General features: G+C 37.5%; 3 protein-coding genes and 1 pseudogene across 3 annotated transcripts; 2 read left to right on the forward strand and 2 right to left on the reverse strand.

The window, feature by feature from the left end:
- Window positions 1–2,840: 2,840 nt before the first annotated feature.
- Window positions 2,841–5,781, forward strand: LOC101309380. Its single transcript, XM_004306610.1, has 7 exons — window positions 2,841–2,963; window positions 3,415–3,505; window positions 3,743–3,995; window positions 4,252–4,443; window positions 4,517–4,837; window positions 4,917–5,114; window positions 5,489–5,781. Exons 1-6 carry the CDS (start codon window positions 2,943–2,945, stop codon window positions 5,095–5,097), a joined length of 1,059 nt encoding a protein of 352 aa, XP_004306658.1. The 5' UTR covers window positions 2,841–2,942; the 3' UTR covers window positions 5,098–5,114; window positions 5,489–5,781.
- Window positions 5,782–5,957: 176 nt separating this feature from the next.
- LOC101309666 lies at window positions 5,958–8,666 on the reverse strand. Its single transcript, XM_004306611.1, has 4 exons — window positions 8,376–8,666; window positions 7,967–8,072; window positions 7,577–7,667; window positions 5,958–7,405 (listed from the first exon to the last, which is right to left on the reverse strand). The coding sequence occupies exons 1-4, from the start codon at window positions 8,664–8,666 to the stop codon at window positions 6,199–6,201; spliced, it is 1,695 nt and encodes a 564-aa protein (XP_004306659.1). The 3' UTR covers window positions 5,958–6,198.
- Window positions 8,667–14,486: 5,820 nt separating this feature from the next.
- LOC101309961 (B3 domain-containing protein At5g57720-like) lies at window positions 14,487–16,151 on the reverse strand. The gene is made up of 4 exons (XM_004306612.1): window positions 15,916–16,151; window positions 15,174–15,462; window positions 15,004–15,091; window positions 14,487–14,556 (listed from the first exon to the last, which is right to left on the reverse strand). The coding sequence occupies exons 1-4, from the start codon at window positions 15,982–15,984 to the stop codon at window positions 14,496–14,498; spliced, it is 507 nt and encodes a 168-aa protein (XP_004306660.1). The 5' UTR covers window positions 15,985–16,151; the 3' UTR covers window positions 14,487–14,495.
- A 1,004-nt stretch (window positions 16,152–17,155) lies between these two features.
- LOC101293049 lies at window positions 17,156–17,735 on the forward strand (annotated as a pseudogene).
- Window positions 17,736–19,519: the final 1,784 nt, after the last annotated feature.

Genomic DNA, 19,519 nt, shown 5'->3' on the forward strand with positions numbered 1-19,519 from the left:
CCAGTTTAAGCAGGATAGAGTAAAGCAGCTCCAATTTCTTTTTTTTTTCTTTTTTTCCCTTTCCTGTTCTTTTGATTAGAAGAGCGAAGGTAGGAGAACTAAAGTTCCAAAAAGGCTGATAAGAAAAGAAAGAAAAAGATAGCCAAAGCCCACAAGACCAGGTAGTTAAAGTTAAGATGGTCAAATTCTTGAAATTTTGCCTATTACTGATACGATTTTGTTAGTTAATAGATATGATTGGTACACTGATGAATCAAATGTACCCCAGCAACGCGGGGGCACATTTCTAGTTATTATCTTGAACTTGAATAGTTCTATTAAACAAAATGGAACCCAAAATTGAGAACAATTAAAAGTCGAACACAAATTCTTGAATATGTTTCCGTAAAGCAAACCTTCCTACTTTTCGGCTTAGCTTGATAGTCCTATCAGTCCTATACATAGTTTAAGCAGCACCAATTGCTGAACTGCCGCTACCATATATCCATTTGCTTCCTCCATTACGGTCCTCGACCAATGCATGACCACTTCTTTTGTTGTAATCTGTTGATCGATTACTCCTTGCGGATCCGACTCGAGCAAACTAGATGAACGGAAATAAACTTGGATGAAATCTTTCACGTATCAATGATACCATATGATACAAGAGATAGATGCAATACGTACTAGAACTTGGGATGCATGCATCATCAGTGTGTAGTGTATGTAATAAAATCACAGTTTCTGAAGGGAAATATACTACTATCCTTCAAACTTCCCAAACATCCATAATCTATAATATGAAATATATATCAAGAGTCACTATAGTGTTAAATAAGGCGATATCAGTTTCTTGGAGGTAGATTATTTAGAGAACAAGTCCCACCCTTAAACCCGAAAATAAAGGGTCTACCCCACTCTGAAAACCCTCTTGTTTTAATGTAATGTTTACATTAGTCTTTCCGTATTAACCGAGTTGATTGATGCATGTACAATGAGGATTGTTTGACAACTTATTTTGTGTTCAGCATAGCATTAAGTGACGTTCTTCTTCAGGTCTAACATGCCAGAATTATGTGCGCAGTTTATGCTTTATAGATGTGATTGATGATTTAGCTTTTCGTTTAAGATTCTGTAGCGGAGGGTAATCTTCATTTTCTTTTGTTTCAGTTTTCTTGATTTCTATTTTAAGCATTTGAATGTCAAAGTTTACGAGTCACTCACATGGGTTAATATATTCATACAAGAATCAGTGATCGATTACCTTGTGTAAAAATATATCATCTCTATTGCAATTGTTCTATCTCACGTTTTATCCTCATGTTAAAAAACCATTAGCTATTGTACATTTTATACTTTCATAGTTTCATTGCAAGTGTTTATCAATCTTTTTTTAGTTCTGCTTTTTACCAATGGCCTGCAAATAGATCTTTATTTGAAGTTTTTGCGCCTAATATATCTTTTTTTTTTTGGTTTCAAAATGGTGGTCGGGTGGGACTACCATTCAGAGGCCGGGAGCAACATGGGTATGGCCATCTTTTTAAGCAAATGGAAATCCCATGGTTATATATATATATATATATATATATATATATATATATATATATATATATATATACGCACTAACGCATCTTTCACCGTCTTGGCATCTTGAATTTCCGTGTTTGCTGTCTTTTTCTGAACGACGAGCATTAATTTGCATATAGTTTCTAATATAACCATGTTTACTTTGTTTGACTATCAATGAAAAAGAGTTGTAATTTTTCATGGTTAGAAAGTAGAAGCAGGATTACAATTAGTGCTGTTCAACATACATGGGAGTTTTACTTCAGCAGCTTCTTATGTTTATCACCCCTCGTCCTGCATCATCTTACTTGACAACGTAGATATATATCACCCCTCGTCCTGCATCATCAGATGAGTTTGTCAGGGAGCATTGTATTGGCATCACTATATCTATGTGCAGTATTTCATGATTTTGATCACATTGGTTTTATTTATGAAACATATATTCTTAGGAGATTAAATCGTTCGTTGGTTCTGGAGATGCTGCATGTTATCATATCATTTTTATATATAGAGGCTTGTATACGTGGGCTAATTTGAATGCAGCAAGGGTAACCCTTCACTCTGTTAGTTTAGCGGCTTGTAAGCCCCACGGCATACATGATTATGGTGCAAGACAACAGTGTTGCGTATGAGAATTCGAACTTTCAAAGAAAGAAAAATGGTTCAATTAGTGTCTTACTGTACTTTTGACATCTTAACTTTAGATAATTTTAAAATGATATCTCACATTCTAAACCCGCTTGAAGATTAGTATCAAAAATAAAAAAACGAGTTTAAAACGTGAGATATGATTTTAAAATTTTTTAAAGATGAGATATCAAAAATTAGCTTCTCTAAAACTAAGAGCATCTCCAACAGCTTCCCCAAATTCTTGAAATTCTCTAATTTGGAGAAGATTTTAGGTGTTTTGCTCCAACAGATTCCCTAAAACTTTCTCCAAAATGGGGAATGTGATGAAAGAGAAACCCAAATTCCCCAAATCTGCAGCATTCTCCAAATTTTATAGAAGGATTTGGGGAATCATCTTGAAATCTCCAAAACAGAGAATCTGTTGGAGTTGTAGAAGAAATATTGCTTGAAGCATTGACTTTTGCTTCCCTATAATAGAGAAATTATAGAGAAGCTGTTGGAGATGCTCTAAGACACTATTTAGACCCATTTTCCTTCAAAGAAAACTGAGTGAAATATTTCACCTTATTTGTACAAAAGTCCTCATTTTACCGTCAGTTACTTTTTTTTTTTTGAAAAGAACCCCATCAGTAAAACTGTGTTGGAAATAGGTGAATGGGCGTTGGAACTCTCCCAACAGCTCCCAAAAACAAAGCAGAGCGCCTTCACTCTTCTTTCTTTCTTCTCTCATTTTGGTGCGGACAGCCACTCATCTTCTTCTCGGCATGTCGAAACCAACCCTCCAGGTTTATATCTCTGCCCCTTTTATTTACTATTTCATCGATGCTTTATTTCATCTTTGCCTCACTGTGTTCTTCTTTCTTCAAGTCCCCCACCTTTAGAATTCTATGAACCGAAACTTCTGGGTATTTGCCAGATCGTTATCAACTAGGGACATGCATAGGTTGCAAGAGATTGGTATTGTGCTCTATGGTTGGTCTATTTTACTTGGGTATGTAAAACCCAGAACGGAATTTGGAAATTTCTCAACTACAAATGGAATTTTACATTAATATTGGAATTTTGGTGGGTATAAATCTTGAGCCTGGTGTAAATATGTGGTGGAATTGCAATGTGAATTTTCTTTCACTCTGTAAATTTATCTAACTGCTGTTTGAGCTGTTATTGCTACAAAGTGTTACCATGTGCTCGATCAAGAACAGCCAATATCTCATTTGCTGGTTTTAAATTCTGCAGAATAATCTAAAAATCAAGCGGCATGAGGATAATATTAAGTTTCTGCAGACTGAGATAAAACGTTTAAGTCAGTCAATCCTTAATGTGCAAGGTAACCTTCATTGTCTTTCCTTTTTTCTGCCTTAATTTCCAAATTTTCTATCAAACTAGACCTAAAATTATGGTGCCTTTTGATCGATCTGTAAGTTTATTTTGAGTTCCTGCCCCACCAAGTGTTAAACTAGCATGACATTTTATTGTGGTCTTCAAAATTCTACTGTTTCACTAGCATGTCCTAGATATGGTACTGCCAGATTTACACTGTCCTAACTTGGTTGCTACTTGCTAGTAAGTCTTGCAAATCATCACTCAGGGAATGGGAATGGAGCAACAGATGAAAATGGTGCTACTCGCATGGAGGAGGAAGAAACAGAACAGATTATGCGGCATGAAAGATCTGCAGCTGCCTTATTGTGCAAGCTGAAACCAATGAAATCTCATCATGCGACTCAGGCTTTGAATTTGACTCTGACTCAGGATGTGCTGGGTATCGTTGGGGTTGTTGCCTCTCTCGGAAGAGTTGATAGTGACGACCTTAGCAGGTTACATTCTTATCATCCACTACTCTCTCTTGATATCGAGCAATTAAGAAGAGATTTTGGCTTCATAGACAACATTTCCTTGTATGTTTATTGTCATTGGGTTGCTTCCTTGTTTTCGACCAACCTTTTTGTCAATTAGTCTTGTTTTGTATGTGGGTTTCATATGGGGTCTGTCAAAAGCTGTGATAGTCATTGAGAAATTCCAGTACAAATGGAAAGAGAACCTGACATGTTGTTTCATTTTACTTTGGTTTAGGATTCTCTCAGAGTACTTGGGACTGGAAACTATGCTAGCAATTGTATGCAGGACATTTGAATGTGTTAAGGTTCTAGAGAAGTATGATAAGGATGGCATGATAATCAGCAGTGCTGGTATTCATGGACTAGGTTCTTCTATTAAGAACAGTATAAAAGGGCGCTTTCAGGTTTTATGTCTCGAAGATTTGAGGCAAGAACCCATCCACTGCTGTCTCTGAAGTTTTCATTTCTTATAAGCTTTCTAATTGTTTGTTTATTTTCAGGCCATATGTTGGTGGGTTTGTAGCTGATAACCCACAAAGGAAGCTCGCTCTTCCGAAGCCCCAATTTCCGAATGGGGAGTGTCCTCATGGCTTTCTTGATTATGCAGTGAACATGATCAATTTGGATAAAAGGAACTTACTTTCCCTCACTACTGCTGGGCATGGACTCAGAGAGACACTATTCTATAGCCTCTTTTCTCGTCTTCAAGTTTACAAGACCAGGCGGGAGATGCTTCTTGCTCTGCCATGCATAAATGATGGAGCTTTGTCTTTGGATGGTGGGATGATTAAACCAAGTGGTGTGTTCGCCTTAGGAAGCAGGTTCGGTTGGATTTAATCTTGGAGAAACCTTGTTTACATCTGGGTACACTTTTCTTATCATGAATTGTTACACTCTCAGGAAAAACATAGAAGTTAAATTTCTAGCAGCCTCTGGAGAATCTAGTATGCTTGCAAACTATATTGAAACTGAGGAATTGCTCAAGAAGCTTAAATTGGAGCGAACTTATGTTACTGAGGATATGCAAAGGGAACAAGAATTGTTGGACCTTGCCAAGAAAGACCTGAGCATGATTCTGTGACTATGTCTTTTAAGCAGGTACCGTGCTAATGGTTGAAACTAAGAAAATTGATAGTCATGCATTACCTCTATCTTTGTAAATATTAGAAATCTGCAATGAGTGAAACTTAAATAACCAGATTCGAATTTCATCATGCTTCCCTGAACTTTTTAGTCAATATTTGGCAATTTCATTACTATATCCATATCAATTTTTTGAAAAGGGCATTGGGACTCTGGCCATGGATAGCTTTTGCACAGGATGTTGTTTGTCACCAGGATCATCCTTCATGTATTAACCATGTGATTAGTCTCATAAAGCTCTTTTGTCGACATTCTATGAGCTGCTTCATCTTCATTCATTTCAAACAGTATCAAATGTTGATCCTAATATCTATAAATGGCTATAACAGATGCATGCAGCCAAGATGGAGAAATCAGGAATGGATACAACAGATGCTTGCAGGCCAAGATGGAGCTCTCAGAAGATTGGATTTTCTGTTTTGTTTTTTCCCTTTTCTTTTAGTTTTTCATTGTTGATTCGGTGTACCTGTATGGTATCTGTAAAATGGACAAAGTGTATTGATTTTGTTCATCAGTTCTTTGTGGATCCTATTGTAAAACCATGAAGAATAAAATCATAACACTGCTCGTTACACATTTTCTTGTTCCCTTTTTCTTAATCCAAAATATATTATTTGAGTCATCTTTCATAATTGCATCTCTGTTCTTCCTCAAAAAATGGATGAAACTATTCAGCAAAAAAAAAAAAAAAAAAAAAAAAAAAGTAACAGAATAAACGATGGTGAATCAAGAGAAGTTGCCTGACATATCCTTCTGTCAGCTAAAAATTGTGCTTATCAGGAGCCAAGACAAGGTGTGTGGTATCTCAATCACTAGGATTCAAAGAAAGAATGAATGAATGGTTAAGCATTACAACCGGAAAACCTTATGGTACAGCATTACAGATCAATTTCTAAACCCTGCTTACAAGAAAGACATGTAATTGACATTTATCCTAATGCAGACTTTGACCTGCAATCCTGCATACATGTACATATCATACACTGTAGCAGTACTTGCCTGGTGTAAGAGTTAAATATGGGATGGTAGCATATCTAAGTTAGCCATCCACAGTCCCCTCCAGCATGTTAACCTCCATAGGCATAGATCCATCATGACTATCATCGAGCTTGGTAAATTTCCTCTTATTATTATACCGACAGTTCTGAGATATGTGCCCCTTCTTGCCACAGAATTGGCATATTACTCTACCATCAATCTCTGAGTCCGATCTCTTCCATTGCATATTTCGCTGCTTCGTATCTCTCATCCTTGGTATGGGTTTCACTGGTGGATTACCTACATGATTAACTTGTGGATGACCTATGTGATTAATCGGTAATCCCTGCTGCTCCCTGATGCGCAAGTCTTCTTCAAACCTCAACCGATCCATCAGCTTTGCAAAAGGTAAATGCTCCTCAGACATCAACTTGATACTCACATCCTTCCAAGATGAGGGAAGCTTGGAGATAACGGCACCGACATGAAATTTCTCCTCAACCACCATTCCAGAAGCGACAATGGAATCGGCAATGTCATTAAATTCTTGAATTTGATCCAAAACCAGTCTTCCTTCAAGCATCTGAAATTCCATGTACTTCTTAACCAGAGATCTCTTTGTTCCGAATTTCTCATAAAGATGCAATAGTTTTAAATCTTCCCACAGTTCTCTTGCAGTAGTAGTTTTCCTTGCGTAAAGATTTAGCAGATCATCAGATAGAGCATTCAAAATGCTGCGACGGCACACAAAATCATCATTCATCCATTTCTGTTCAGCAGCCTTTGCTTGAGCAATTTCGTCGGTACTTGCTTCTGGGCCTAGTGTAATGACTGGGCATGAAACAAAAAGCACATATCCAATTTTCAATTGCTTTAGCAGAAACTCCATTTGTTGTGCCCAGATTGGGTAGTTCTTCCCATTAAAACGGCTAGTTTCAATGGAGAAAAATTCATGAGGAGCAACACCATTCAGTGAAGCAGAGATGTCCTCACTTTGTCTAGCATCTTCAGTTTGTTTACCATCTTCATTTTGTTCGCTATCTTCGATTCGTTTGCTAATTTCAGATTGTTTGCCACCTTCAGCTTGTTTACCATCTTCATTTCGTTTGCCGTTTTCAATTTGTTTGCTACCTTCAGTTCGTTTGCCATCTTCAGCTTGTTTACCATTTTCAATTTGTTTGCTACTTTCAGTTTGTTTGCCATCTTCTGCTTGTTTAAAATCTTCAGCTTCTTTACCATCTTCGGTTCGTTTACTATTAATTTCAGATCTACAATTGTACAATAAGAAGTCAGTCAATCATTCCACTACCATCTACAAAGTAGGTTATCAAAGGAAAAGCTGACTTAGCAAAATATGAACAGAACGCAAATAGATAAAAAGAATTCAAGGAGTATAAGTCAAGACTGGATCAAACGATATCAATGAGTCACTCTCACACCTTAACTTCGATTCCATCTTTTTAATTGCTTCCTCTATTGCAGGGACACTATTTTTGAACGTTGTCCATTGTTCAGCTGGCAAGCTAATTCCTAACAACACAGGATCCAATCATCAATGTAAAGGAATACCACAAAGGGATACAATCATACAAAAGAGTAAGGGAAATGGATGCTAGCAGAGAAAATAAGAAAAGGATTGATCCTGAGCTGAAACATAAAATAAATATGCTCATGGTCTGATAGGATCTCATAAATCTTTATAACCAATCAGGACCAAAACTAACTGTAAATGCAAATGATGAATGTGAGGAAAAACAAAAACAAAAAATGTTCATGAAACAACTTCATGGGAGCTAAATAAGATAGTACGGGTTTGGTTTCGTGGTCACCTCTGGCACTAGGAAGCTCCTTTCCACCTTTCTTATAGAATTCCCTAATCGACACCAAAGTTTTCCCTCTGAAATCATGAATCACCACATTTCTCTTGTTCGACAGCTAACACAACAAAGAAGAAAACTTTCCATCAGAAAACCCAAAAAAACAGATTCAACCAAACTATGATCAAATGTGAGAAACCATAAATTCCCTCAATTTCCCCAAATTAGTACTCTATTATATAAACCCTCATTATCAATTTCCCAAACAAACCTAGGGCTCTAAATTATTAATCATCATTATCAAATTAGGCTCACTTCACTAAACACCATCACAAAATTGAATCAAACTCATCAAAAGAACTCTACTTTCTCCAATCCTCATACAAAATCAGTAAAGTAAGAGAGAAATTAGGGTTTCCACCTTACAAATAAAACGCTCGCCGTCCTCATTCGCCTCCTTCTTCAACCTCGCCTCTTTCTCTTCCCCAACGCCCGGCGGCTCCGACTCCGGCGCCGCCGCCTCCGCCGTGGAAATCAGGAAGCTCTCGACCACGCCGCGGACGAAGCTCTTCCGCTCCACATCGGAGAGATCGATTCCGAGTCGCTCCGAGGCGGCGGCTCGGACTTTGAACTCGGACATCTCATCCAAGCTCGTACTCCTCAGTATGTCCACCACCGTCTCCTCGATTTTCCGGCAACTTTCCGGCTCCATTTCGCCTACTAATTTTCTCGGCAAAAAAAACAAAGAGGGTTTGTGATTTTGGAGATTTGGGGGAACAGTTTGAACTCCCAGGGGTTTTAGAGCTGTCGAGGGGTATTATCGTCCAATCCAATATTTTAAACTGACACTGTAACTGTTAAAAACTGCGCGCGCCAAAACGACGCTTCTACCGTGTTTCGAACCACGGTCGTGACTCGGTGTTGTGGTTCAATCGTAATCCACTAGATTAGGGACTAGTTTAGTGCTACACTAATTTCAAGTTCTTTAATAATGGAATGCTAATTTTATTGCAGATTAATTGCACCAATACCAACTTTTTAACACCAAGTTGTTGGCTAAGCGGTTAGTCGGGCGGACAGCCGGTAACTAGTGCTTAGACTGGTTAATCGGGAATTAATCGGTTTTCTAGTTCTCTAGACGGAAACGGCAAAGCACCGCCTAGTGCTTAGGCGGGGATTAATCGGCTCTAGATGAAGATTTTTAGAACATTGTACATTTGTTTTAGGAATTCACACAAGCATTTCATTTTCCAGTTATCAGTATGGTTAAGGTACATATGCATGTTCATCTGCTAGTTTTAGGTTTGTTATAAAAAATATTTTAAGCCTTTCAATGAATGATGATCTACCGTACGGAGACTAATATCTGTGTGATGCCATTTTAAATATAGGATTGCTCAACATAATATTAACAAGATCGATATGAGGAATCATAACCTTCTGTTGAACAATACTGTAATTGCTTTGATTTGGTGCATGAATAGTTCATGGTTGGTAAACAAATAAGTCTTCACAGACAAATGTATCAGTTAACTTGAAGAATCTCAGACTCGCAGTTTGTTTCTTCAGTCAAATAAAACTCTAGGATAACATAGATGATACATTGCATATAATAGATATAGAGTTGAACTAATAGTCGAATTACCATTGGAGAGCTAACACGCGAACTTTCTACTTCAGGGTGCAATCATATATTCTGTTACTTCATCCAGATATCTCTTTGAATCATCCGATTTGAATTGACCATTCGCCATTTGCCTTCAACACAAAGAAATTCACTCAGCATTATTCTACTAATTATGCAGAACGCAGACTTAAGAGCATAAATGAACAAATTCAGACTTAATGCCTTACCTAGTGAGGAGGATCAATTTGCACCTTTTCTTTGGTGCGGAAGACTGAAACTTCAAATGAATTGACGTTGTTAATCAACACAAAAAGACATGCATCACCCTCTTCCAAGTTGTTGGCTTCTGCAATTGCTTTCCAACCATACCATCTGGTATCACTTCTTCTATATGAGAACCTTAGTTTCCAGATTTCTCCATTAAGCCAAATATTGGCAACACAAGGCTTCTCATTTAGATGTCTATGGGCAAAGTCTGGTGGAATACAGACATAGTCTGGATCATTCTGAAAAGACAGCAAAGGGAAAGCTTGAGAACAATGTGAAAACTTTTAAAAGTAACAGTATATAATAGCATATCCTATGTAATATTGTTATGTCAAAGGAAGTATTTATGATTGCTTACTCTTTTTCACATTAATATTTCTGTATAAAGTCAGCAACAATTTTGTAGGCATCAGTAGTTGTTTATAATGCTTACCGTAGAGCTTTCATGAGCATTACAGTGACTCAGAGAAATCACGAAAGAAGGGTAACACGGGTTTTCATATTCATTAGCTGTTGGTATAGCGATTATTGGCTATCCCTTTTATGATCAAAACACAAGACACAAGCTATTTTATATATCCTGATGGTAAGGATATCATAAGTGAAGAATGAAGACTTGACAAGATCACATGTGCCTAGGTAACTGGTGCATATGCATCTGATGCTTTTCATTGAGAATTCTACATATCCTGATGGTAAGGAAATCACAAGTGAAGAATGAAGACCTGCCAATATCTCATGTGCATCAGGTAGTTCATGCATATGCATCTCATGTTTTTCACTGAGAATGGCAGCTTTGCTTGTCATCCTAGATCAGATGATACCTCTTGGTGTATCTGTCCTAATCTATTGGGTCTATATGTATGCATGTCTAAATGCTTTTGTTATTTGTGTATCATTAGTTTGAATTCCCCTGTTTGAATTCAAATCCCCTTTAGCAAAACATTTGTCGTTGCCTTGGTGCTTCAAGTTAGTCTAGGGTTGTGTAGTGTTTCCAACCCGTGACCACATGACTAGAGCTTAGAGGCTCCAGCTAGGCTTGTGATACACAAACTAATATATTAGCTGGCTATTTGTTTTTATCTCATATACATCAGGTAGTTCATGCATGTGCATCACATTCATTCAGGATGGCAGCTCTGCTTGATATCCAGATTTGGTGGATACCCCTGTTGTATCTATCCTAATCTCTGAGTCTGACTTCGTGCAGATTTAAATGGTTTTGCTTCAGCTTTTCAGTATTTGAATTTCAAATCTCTTTTAGCAAAACATTTTTCATCGTGCTTGAGCTCCAAGTTAGTCTAGGGTTGTGTTGTTCTTCCAACCCATGAGCACATGACTAAAGCACTTTTAGGTCAGCTCCTTTTTGAGTCCAGCTGGGTTTTGTGATACACAAACCAAGTCAGCTGCTGAGCCATGTGATGCACTGCCCAAGCTATCAGCTGGCCTATGTGTCCTCATATAGGAATAGGTTTTGTTGTGTCTCCTTCATTCACAAAACCTTTTGTTTCTTTCTTATTGGACCATTATCATATAAGAGAGTTGTGTTTGTCTTTACTCTCTTGGAGCCTTTTGTTTGTCCCTTGGCCTTCTCACTTTATGAGTTTGGACAAGGACTAAAATCCAAAAGTTGCCTCTCATTTTGGTAAACGGGCATGCTCTCCTTTAGCTTGCACTTTGCCTATATATATGGAGCAAGTCTCTTCTTGCTCCTTGGTTGTTCAAGATGTAGTTTTCTACATAGTTTTAGCTGGGTATAGGTTTTACCTTGCATTGCTCATTTGCCTCTAAGTCTTCCGTTGGTGATTGTAAATCTTAGAGCAAGAGCAAGAGCAAAAACTCTTTTCATAAACCCATTAGCATTCTGCATATCATGAGTGATGGTAGTGCAGCAACCCCAGAAGTACTCAAGAAGGATCAGTTGATCGAGGAGAGCTGAGTTCTAGAGAGTCAGTTAAAGGTGTTAGCTGAGGTCTGAAGAATCTCTCTAATTAGGATAGCTGAGTTCTGAGTTGAGTATTCTGAGAAGTGTTCAAGAAGAATCAGTTAAAGGCATTAGCTGAGTTCTGAGTTGAAACTTCTTCTTATACCTTCATATGTAAACACTTGAGAGACAAGAGAGGTAGATCTAGACTAGTAGGTAGACTAGGCAGGATAGCAAGTCGTTGTTGTATCCCTAGACTATAATCTTGTGAGGAGTGAGGTGAGTCACTCAGAGACAAGAGAGATAGATCTAGACTAGTAGGTAGACTGGGCAGGATTGCAAATCGTCGTTGTATCCCTAGACTATAATCTTATAAGAAGTGAGTTTTACATAGTGGAAAGGTTTGTCCCTCAAGAGTTAGGGCACACAGTTTTTCTCCCTGGTGCAGGGTTTTTGCGAATAAAAAACGTACTGGTGTTATTTCTTTTACTTTCCAGTACTTGTTCTTTTATTTATTACTACGTCTCCTTGTTATCAGGATAGCTAAATGTTTGCTATCCTTGTGAACGAAATTGGACGAAAAAGTAATAAAGGCCTATTCACCCTCCCTCTAGAACCTTCATTAGCTCTCTGAAGAGCTGTTGATTTTCTAAGTTCTATGATCTCAGGTCTCTCTTGTAGGAAACTTCTTCTTGTGCTAGACAAGCCAGCAGCAGCATGTTTGATGTTGCTTTGTGCTTTAGTACCACGACAACTTCTATTTCTCCTGTAAAGCTGCGATGCTGAGGTAGATTTTCTCACTGTTTTTGAGCATGGTGGAAAATCATCAAGGCCTGCAATATAATCATCATCATTTATGTCGTCATCTTCGTCCTCGTCACCATCATCTTCATATTCATCCTCATTACCCTCATCTTCAAAACCAACTCCATTACTCGCATCACCCTCATCTTCATCCTCATTACCTTCATCATCCCCATCATCAATCTGCATCCTCCTAAGAACCTCATCTTCATCCTCATTACCCTCATCATCAACCTGCATCCTCCTATGAATCTCATTTTCTCGTGTTAGGAGTCTTCGTGTGGTAAAGGTACCTCTCCCATATTTTTCATTGGAACAACCATCTTTTCCTGTCAAAGATGAGAAATAATCGTCTCTGTCAATCTGTCTTTCACTTGGTAATGAACTATGATATATATGGTATCTTCTGCTGGATTTACTCCAAGCAAATGAGATTAAAAAGTTAACTGATGACTGATGAGTACTAATAAGGTGGAAGTTCCATATTCAACATATGCAGGGTAGGGGAAAATGAGAACTGGAAACAATATCCTGATGTCATTAGTCAACAATCAACATAAATGAACACTTCAACAACTTAATTTCAAACCATAATGTACTACTTTTATTTCTCTCTAATTAGACAAAAAATCTTTTATTACCGCCATGTAATAATGTCTCTGATTTATGCGCCTTTCAAACCAGAAAAATGGAACCTGAATAATAAATCTCTAGTGCTTACTGCACAAACATAACCAAATTCACATACATACCTCCATATACATTGTGCTCCTCATTTCTGCTAGAACTTAATGGAAAATCATAGTTAATCTCGATATTAGTCCTATCATAAAGCCATACTTTGAAACACGATTTTTTGCCTTCGTAAAGTGTAAAGTGTAGCCATGTTCGAGGGAATACACTTCCGCAAATTCTGGCCTACCTCTTTCTGCCCACATCTCCCCCTTGGACATCGTCAGTTGCATTGGATATGCTTTTCCATTTGGAACCTCAAGCATTTTTTAATCAGACTATAAGAACATGCTAATAACATCCGCTATATATGAGCTATGTCACATATGAGCTTTCTGCTGGATCATTAGTTAGCAGTTACCTATGTCTCAGCAAAAGGATGAACAAAATCTCTCGTTATCGAAGTGAGGTATAGAAGCATACATACTTGTTTGTTCTTCACTCAAGAATGTACACTATATGCTTGTGGCGGTTTGAACAAGTAAAGTTGAGTACAGTAATATATGCATGATTCAATTCAGCTCATGGTTTATGACTCTTGAGATGCATAGATGCATTTGTAGGTGATTTTTAGCTATTTCAACTGTGAGCGAACAATGATTTTGTTCAAAACGGGGAATCAAACAAAAGCTGTTGGGACAGGAATTAGCAGTTAAAGAGTTTATGACCTCCATGGCCTGGCCTCTTGAACAAGGCATGTACTGAGTTACAACCAGTATATACCAATGTTCTAATACCAATGAGGCAATAATTAAGTACTACAATCCATAATAACACATAAGCTGATCAGAACATAAGTTTAGGCTCACAAATCACAATATGAACGATCATAAAGTTTATTCAAAGTTCAAACAGAAGTTTTACTGAAAAAATACCAATGTTTTAATACCAATACGGCAATAAGTAATACAATCCATAATAATACAGCCAATTATCATAACATAACTGTAAGGCTCACAATATGAACGATCATACAGTCAACAGCTGCAAAGTTCAGACATATGTGTTGCCGAAAAAGTGAACCACCATGCAAACAACCGTCTTGTTTGTGCTCTCAAGCTCAAAAACACAGACTTTACCATTATCGACTTTGTTATCTTTTTTAAAATCAGGCCATCCAGCATTCACCCTTAAAGAACTCTTAAAATGGTAACCAGTACAATTCCACGTTGCTCCCTCTGAATTTTTCAGGATGAATGTGTATTGTCGCAAAGGAAGATGCTTCTTTCTGAACTTTGAGGGGATAACCTGCAATGAGTAACATTGTTTGTGTCAGTTGAAACCTTAACAAATGAAGAGGCAGAGGCAGTGGTTTTAAATGATACAGAACATATGGGGAATGAAAGCTGGTAATGATAATTTTGGTTGCTAGATTACTAACCAAATAAATTTTTTCTTAATGATTTCACATACACATTCCTAAGATTCGATCAGTCTCTACTATTTGGTCTGGTGTCTACTATTTGGTGTGGTAAAGGTAAACACACACACACACACACACACACACACATCTATACTGATCTAGAAATACAAATTGGAGGCATTGAATAGGCAAGGGTAACTAACTGTTTATACTTCCTAAGTTTAAGTATCTAGAATAAATGTTTACCATTCTGTTTTGAACTCTCAGATCAAGAGACTTAAAAATCAAACAAAAGGGAAGACAAAGACAAAGAAAAGGATGGTTCATCTTACCATATAATTACCACCTTTAAGAATGACTCTAAAAGTGGGGTACCTGGATAATGCAGCGAATTCCTCAGATTTATTGAAAGGGCATATCCTACACATAGTTAGATAAATTAGCAGAGCAGTGAGGTATTCCAGTAATACTATGTATTTCTGCAGTATATACCTGACCATACCTGAACTAAGAGAACTTCGAACAAGTGCTCCGATCTGAACGCTCAAGTATGTCTGAATGCTGAAATGCATTTTACCATCATATTCGAGTACCAGAAACTCAAAGGCACCCTTACCATCCAAGGAGTTATCATATAAAAACTCCTCCCAGCCCTCCTTGAAACATAAACCGCCTTCTTCAGTTTTATGTACTCTTACATTCCATGCACAATAGGTAGAATTCTTTAGCTTGAAAGTTGCCCTTTTAAAGAGTTCATTCACCATACGGTTTCGGATATGTGGTGGGATTGTCTTCAACAAAAAGGAATATCAGAAGCTAAAACTTAAAACTATATATATGCATATTGATGGAATGTCTTCAAAAATTGAGAAAAACACTCACCAAACAAAATGCAGACCAAGGCCTAATCGTGAGGCATGTAAAAGCAGAGATTTTCTTTGAATCAAAAGCAGCAGATATATATGTGGCACACCAGTCAACAATATTGTTATACAAATTTAGCTTTTCAAATGTTTCTAGCCTTTTTCTTAAAGGTGGAGTTCCTCTCTAGGAAAACCTCCCTCACACTTGTTATCCGATTCCTTAGTATCAAACAGAGCATAACAAATATTTAACAGAATAGGTAAAAGGGTAGCATAAGTTCTTAAACATCAAAATCTACAGCCAGAAAACAAGGACTCTGAACTTAATAACAGCACAGCCATATTGAGGCAGACTAACAAGCTAGAGGGTTTAGAAATTACCAGAGTCTCAGTGTTGAGGTCGGAAGACATAACCGTGAAGATGTCAGGCTCAGATGTGCTTCTCGCCATTTTTGACCAACTAGACTTATCTGCAACTAGAGGAGCAACAACAAAGTAAAGACATAAACTTTCTCATAGAAGCTTGTGTGCAAACCAAAGAGAATAAAGAGCTCACAACAAAAGTAGTTAGAGAGAGAGAGAGAGAGAGAGATACAAGGCTTAAATTATTCACTAGTAAACTTGATGGTTGATGCCATCAACCAGTTAAAGGCTCTGAAGCATTCAATATGAGCTTCCCCATTTTGAAAAAAAGAAAAAGAATGGCCAAACAAGTAACTAAGCAGTTGAAGAAGGTTAAAGGGTTTATCTACTCTTTCTCTATAGACTGAAATTAAACTACTTGACTTCACCAGTACGTTAAAGGCTTGAAGCATTCAATATGAGCTAGAAAATTGACAAACAAGGTTTCATATCAAAATATGCAGGATCAACCCACTGCCTGTTGGGTATCTATGGAATTCAAAGAGATTTTCGTTCACAATCTCCATCCTAATTTCCAATATCAAGGCGGCTGATTCAAAAATGATTTCATGGAGGTCAAGTGTAAATAGAAGTCCAAAAATTAGTTAGTTTCTTTGCCATTCTTTTGAGACAATCAGTCGAACACAATTCATTAGAATACAAACTACACTGACAAATTCAATTTCATACCAAACTCTGTATGAAAAATAGATGACAACTTTAGGCGGAAGAAACAGTATATTATTACTTTGTCGACTTGTATAGTTTGAACTCTCAGGTGTTAAACTTATTGGACTTGCTTTCGTGCATTCGAAAGCCTTTATAGGTGTTATTGATGGATCTTCAAGTATTTATCCAAGGCCACTAAACCAGATTTAAGATATCTGCAAGAAATAGTAAATTTCACTCTACGTTTATCCACAGATGCATGCAAGGTGGAACAAGAAAAGTAAATACTAAAGTGACCATGTATTTGGTAACAAAGGTTTTTCAGATTTTTCTTGCTGTCTAAACATAATCAATGTGCATGATATTTTTAATCATCTAGGCAAAGATATCTGCAAGAAATAGTAAATTTCACTCTACGCAGATCGAACATTACAACCACAATTTGACATAGACAAGAAGTTGCAATTAGCACTTCACGACCTCTCTATATATATAGGGAACTTCATCAGGATCCACAGTATCAAAGCAAGGACGTGATAGAAGGAAGAACATGATGAAGAGCAAGACTTACACTTCAGGTGCCTTTCTCTTCATTTTCATCATTATTCTTGTCACAAACTTGTTGAGCATTGAAGCACAGATCTATAATCCTAATGGCAAGCTAAGGGGGATAAAACCTCCTAGAGGACGATGTAACGGAGGATATAACTCTGAGTCCTGCAATAAAGGCAAGCTCTACCCCATTTACAAGTGCTCGCTGCGAGTGTCTAGATGTACGTATTAAAGCAACCTTGACTCTCAACAGTTTTCAGAAGGGAGGCGAGGGCGGCGGACCATCTGCATGTGACGGCAAGTACCACTCGGATAGCACCCCGGTTGTGGCATTGTTGACCGAGCGGTTCAATAATAGGGAAAGGTGCTTGGACTACATTGTCATCCATGGCAATGGGAGGAGTGCGAAAGCCAAGATTGTGGATGAGTGTGACTCTACGGTAGGATGTGATGCCGAACATGATTCTCGGCCTCCATGCCCGAACAATATTGTTGACACCTCGAAAGTTGTATGGAAGGCCTTAAGGGTAAAACAAAGTGACCGGGGTGAAATGGAAATTACCTCAACATCTCGCTAAATTTTAACTTGGTGATGCTTTTATCGTTTCAACACATCAAAATAGCATAACTTTGTAGCTGATGTTATTGCGAAGACATGCCATTCACTTGATGTTCAAGTCTGGAACCATAATTCTCTTCCTTTATCTGTTAGCTCGGTCCTTTGATTTTGACTCCTTAAGTTTTGGTTGTATCAGAGGCTTTTGTCTGTAATTTTTTGTTAAAGCTTGTGATGTTTTAACTTGTAGTTAGCCAAACTATTAACAGTTGACGAAATCTTTTCCTCTAAAAGAAAAGAATTAAGAATCTTGACAAGTGGTCCAAATTATATTACGTTGCCGGTGAACATGTTGCGTACTACTCTTGTTCAATTTATGGTGGACATGATTTTTGAGAGGAATGAAATTTCTTTTATTGATCAAGTATCATTACAATCAATAGATACGTGTTCGGAAAAATAATATAATGGAAGTAACAACTCAAACCACACAATAAATATGCAAAGATGTAAAAAATGGAGAAAAGGGAACACCAGATATAACGTGGTTCGGCAATGTGCCTACGTCCACGGGGCAGCAATAACAAGAACTTTCACTATGAAATAATGGGTACACGAGATACACAACTTCAAGAACACTACTTGAAGGAAACCCTCTCTCACACTAGCTTGTTTTGCTACCAACTACTCTACACTCTCAACTTGGAGTGGACAATCTTCTCTACTTGGAAGATGGATGTTTGAGATGGATGAGATGCTTGGAATGAGCAAATGACTCTCCTTTTATAGGTTAAGGAGGAATCATCTAGACCTCTCATTAGTGCTTTCCCAATAAATGGTACTTCATGAATCTTCCTGTAACTCATGTTCCTGTAACTCATGCCTTGACTATAACTCCAAAACCATCCATGTTTTTTGTGTAACTCATGTAACCTTGTGTAACTCATGTAACATTTGTGTAACTCATGTAACTTATGTAACTCATGAAACCTTTCATATTATTTTCATTATTATTTTATTTATTTTGGTCTAGATATTATAACAATACGTGCATAAAACTTGTGTTCATAGAAAACAATGCAATCTGAGCCAAGGAGTGAGCAACTCTATTTGCCTCTCTTTTTACAAATATAACTCTAGCATTTGCAACTAATCTCAACCCTTCCTTCAAATCAGCAAGAAGGAAACCCAAAGTGGAATTATCCATTGAACCTGTAGAAATAGCATCCACTAGTATCTGACAATCAGTTTCAACTATAACAGGATATAGTTGGTACATGAGAGCCATACCAACTCCTTCAAACAGCGCCATAAGTTCGCTAAACTGGACAGAGAGACAAACTTGGTAAATACACCAAGGTTGCTGCCATCATGATTACGAAATATGCCACCAAGACCAGTTCTTCCAGAAGTAGGATCAAATGTTGCATCCACATTAAGTTTGACAAAAGGTCTTTTCCATTTGGTAACTCTAGGACTTCGTTGAGAGGAGTGAGCTAGATGACAAAAACCAAGAGGACAAATCAAAATTAGCCACTCATAGTGATACTGTGAGTCCAATGCGTTTACACGGGTAAAAGGTAATTATCTTTAATTCAAAGTCTCATAATTTAATTTATAAAAAATACTCATTTAGTACTAATTTGAAGAGCTGATAGCCCATTCCAATAAAAATCATTTTTCATTGCCCATTTACACAAATCTTAAGAAAAAGACAATATTGTCCATCATAAATATCAAACCTACCTCTCATCTTTCTTATTTACCCGATCAGGCCTCTCTCTCTCTCTCTCNCNCTCNCTCTCT

The sequence above is a fragment of the Fragaria vesca genome, linkage group LG7 (genome assembly GCF_000184155.1).
Source record: "Fragaria vesca subsp. vesca linkage group LG7, FraVesHawaii_1.0, whole genome shotgun sequence".
Lineage (NCBI taxonomy): Eukaryota > Viridiplantae > Streptophyta > Magnoliopsida > Rosales > Rosaceae > Fragaria > Fragaria vesca.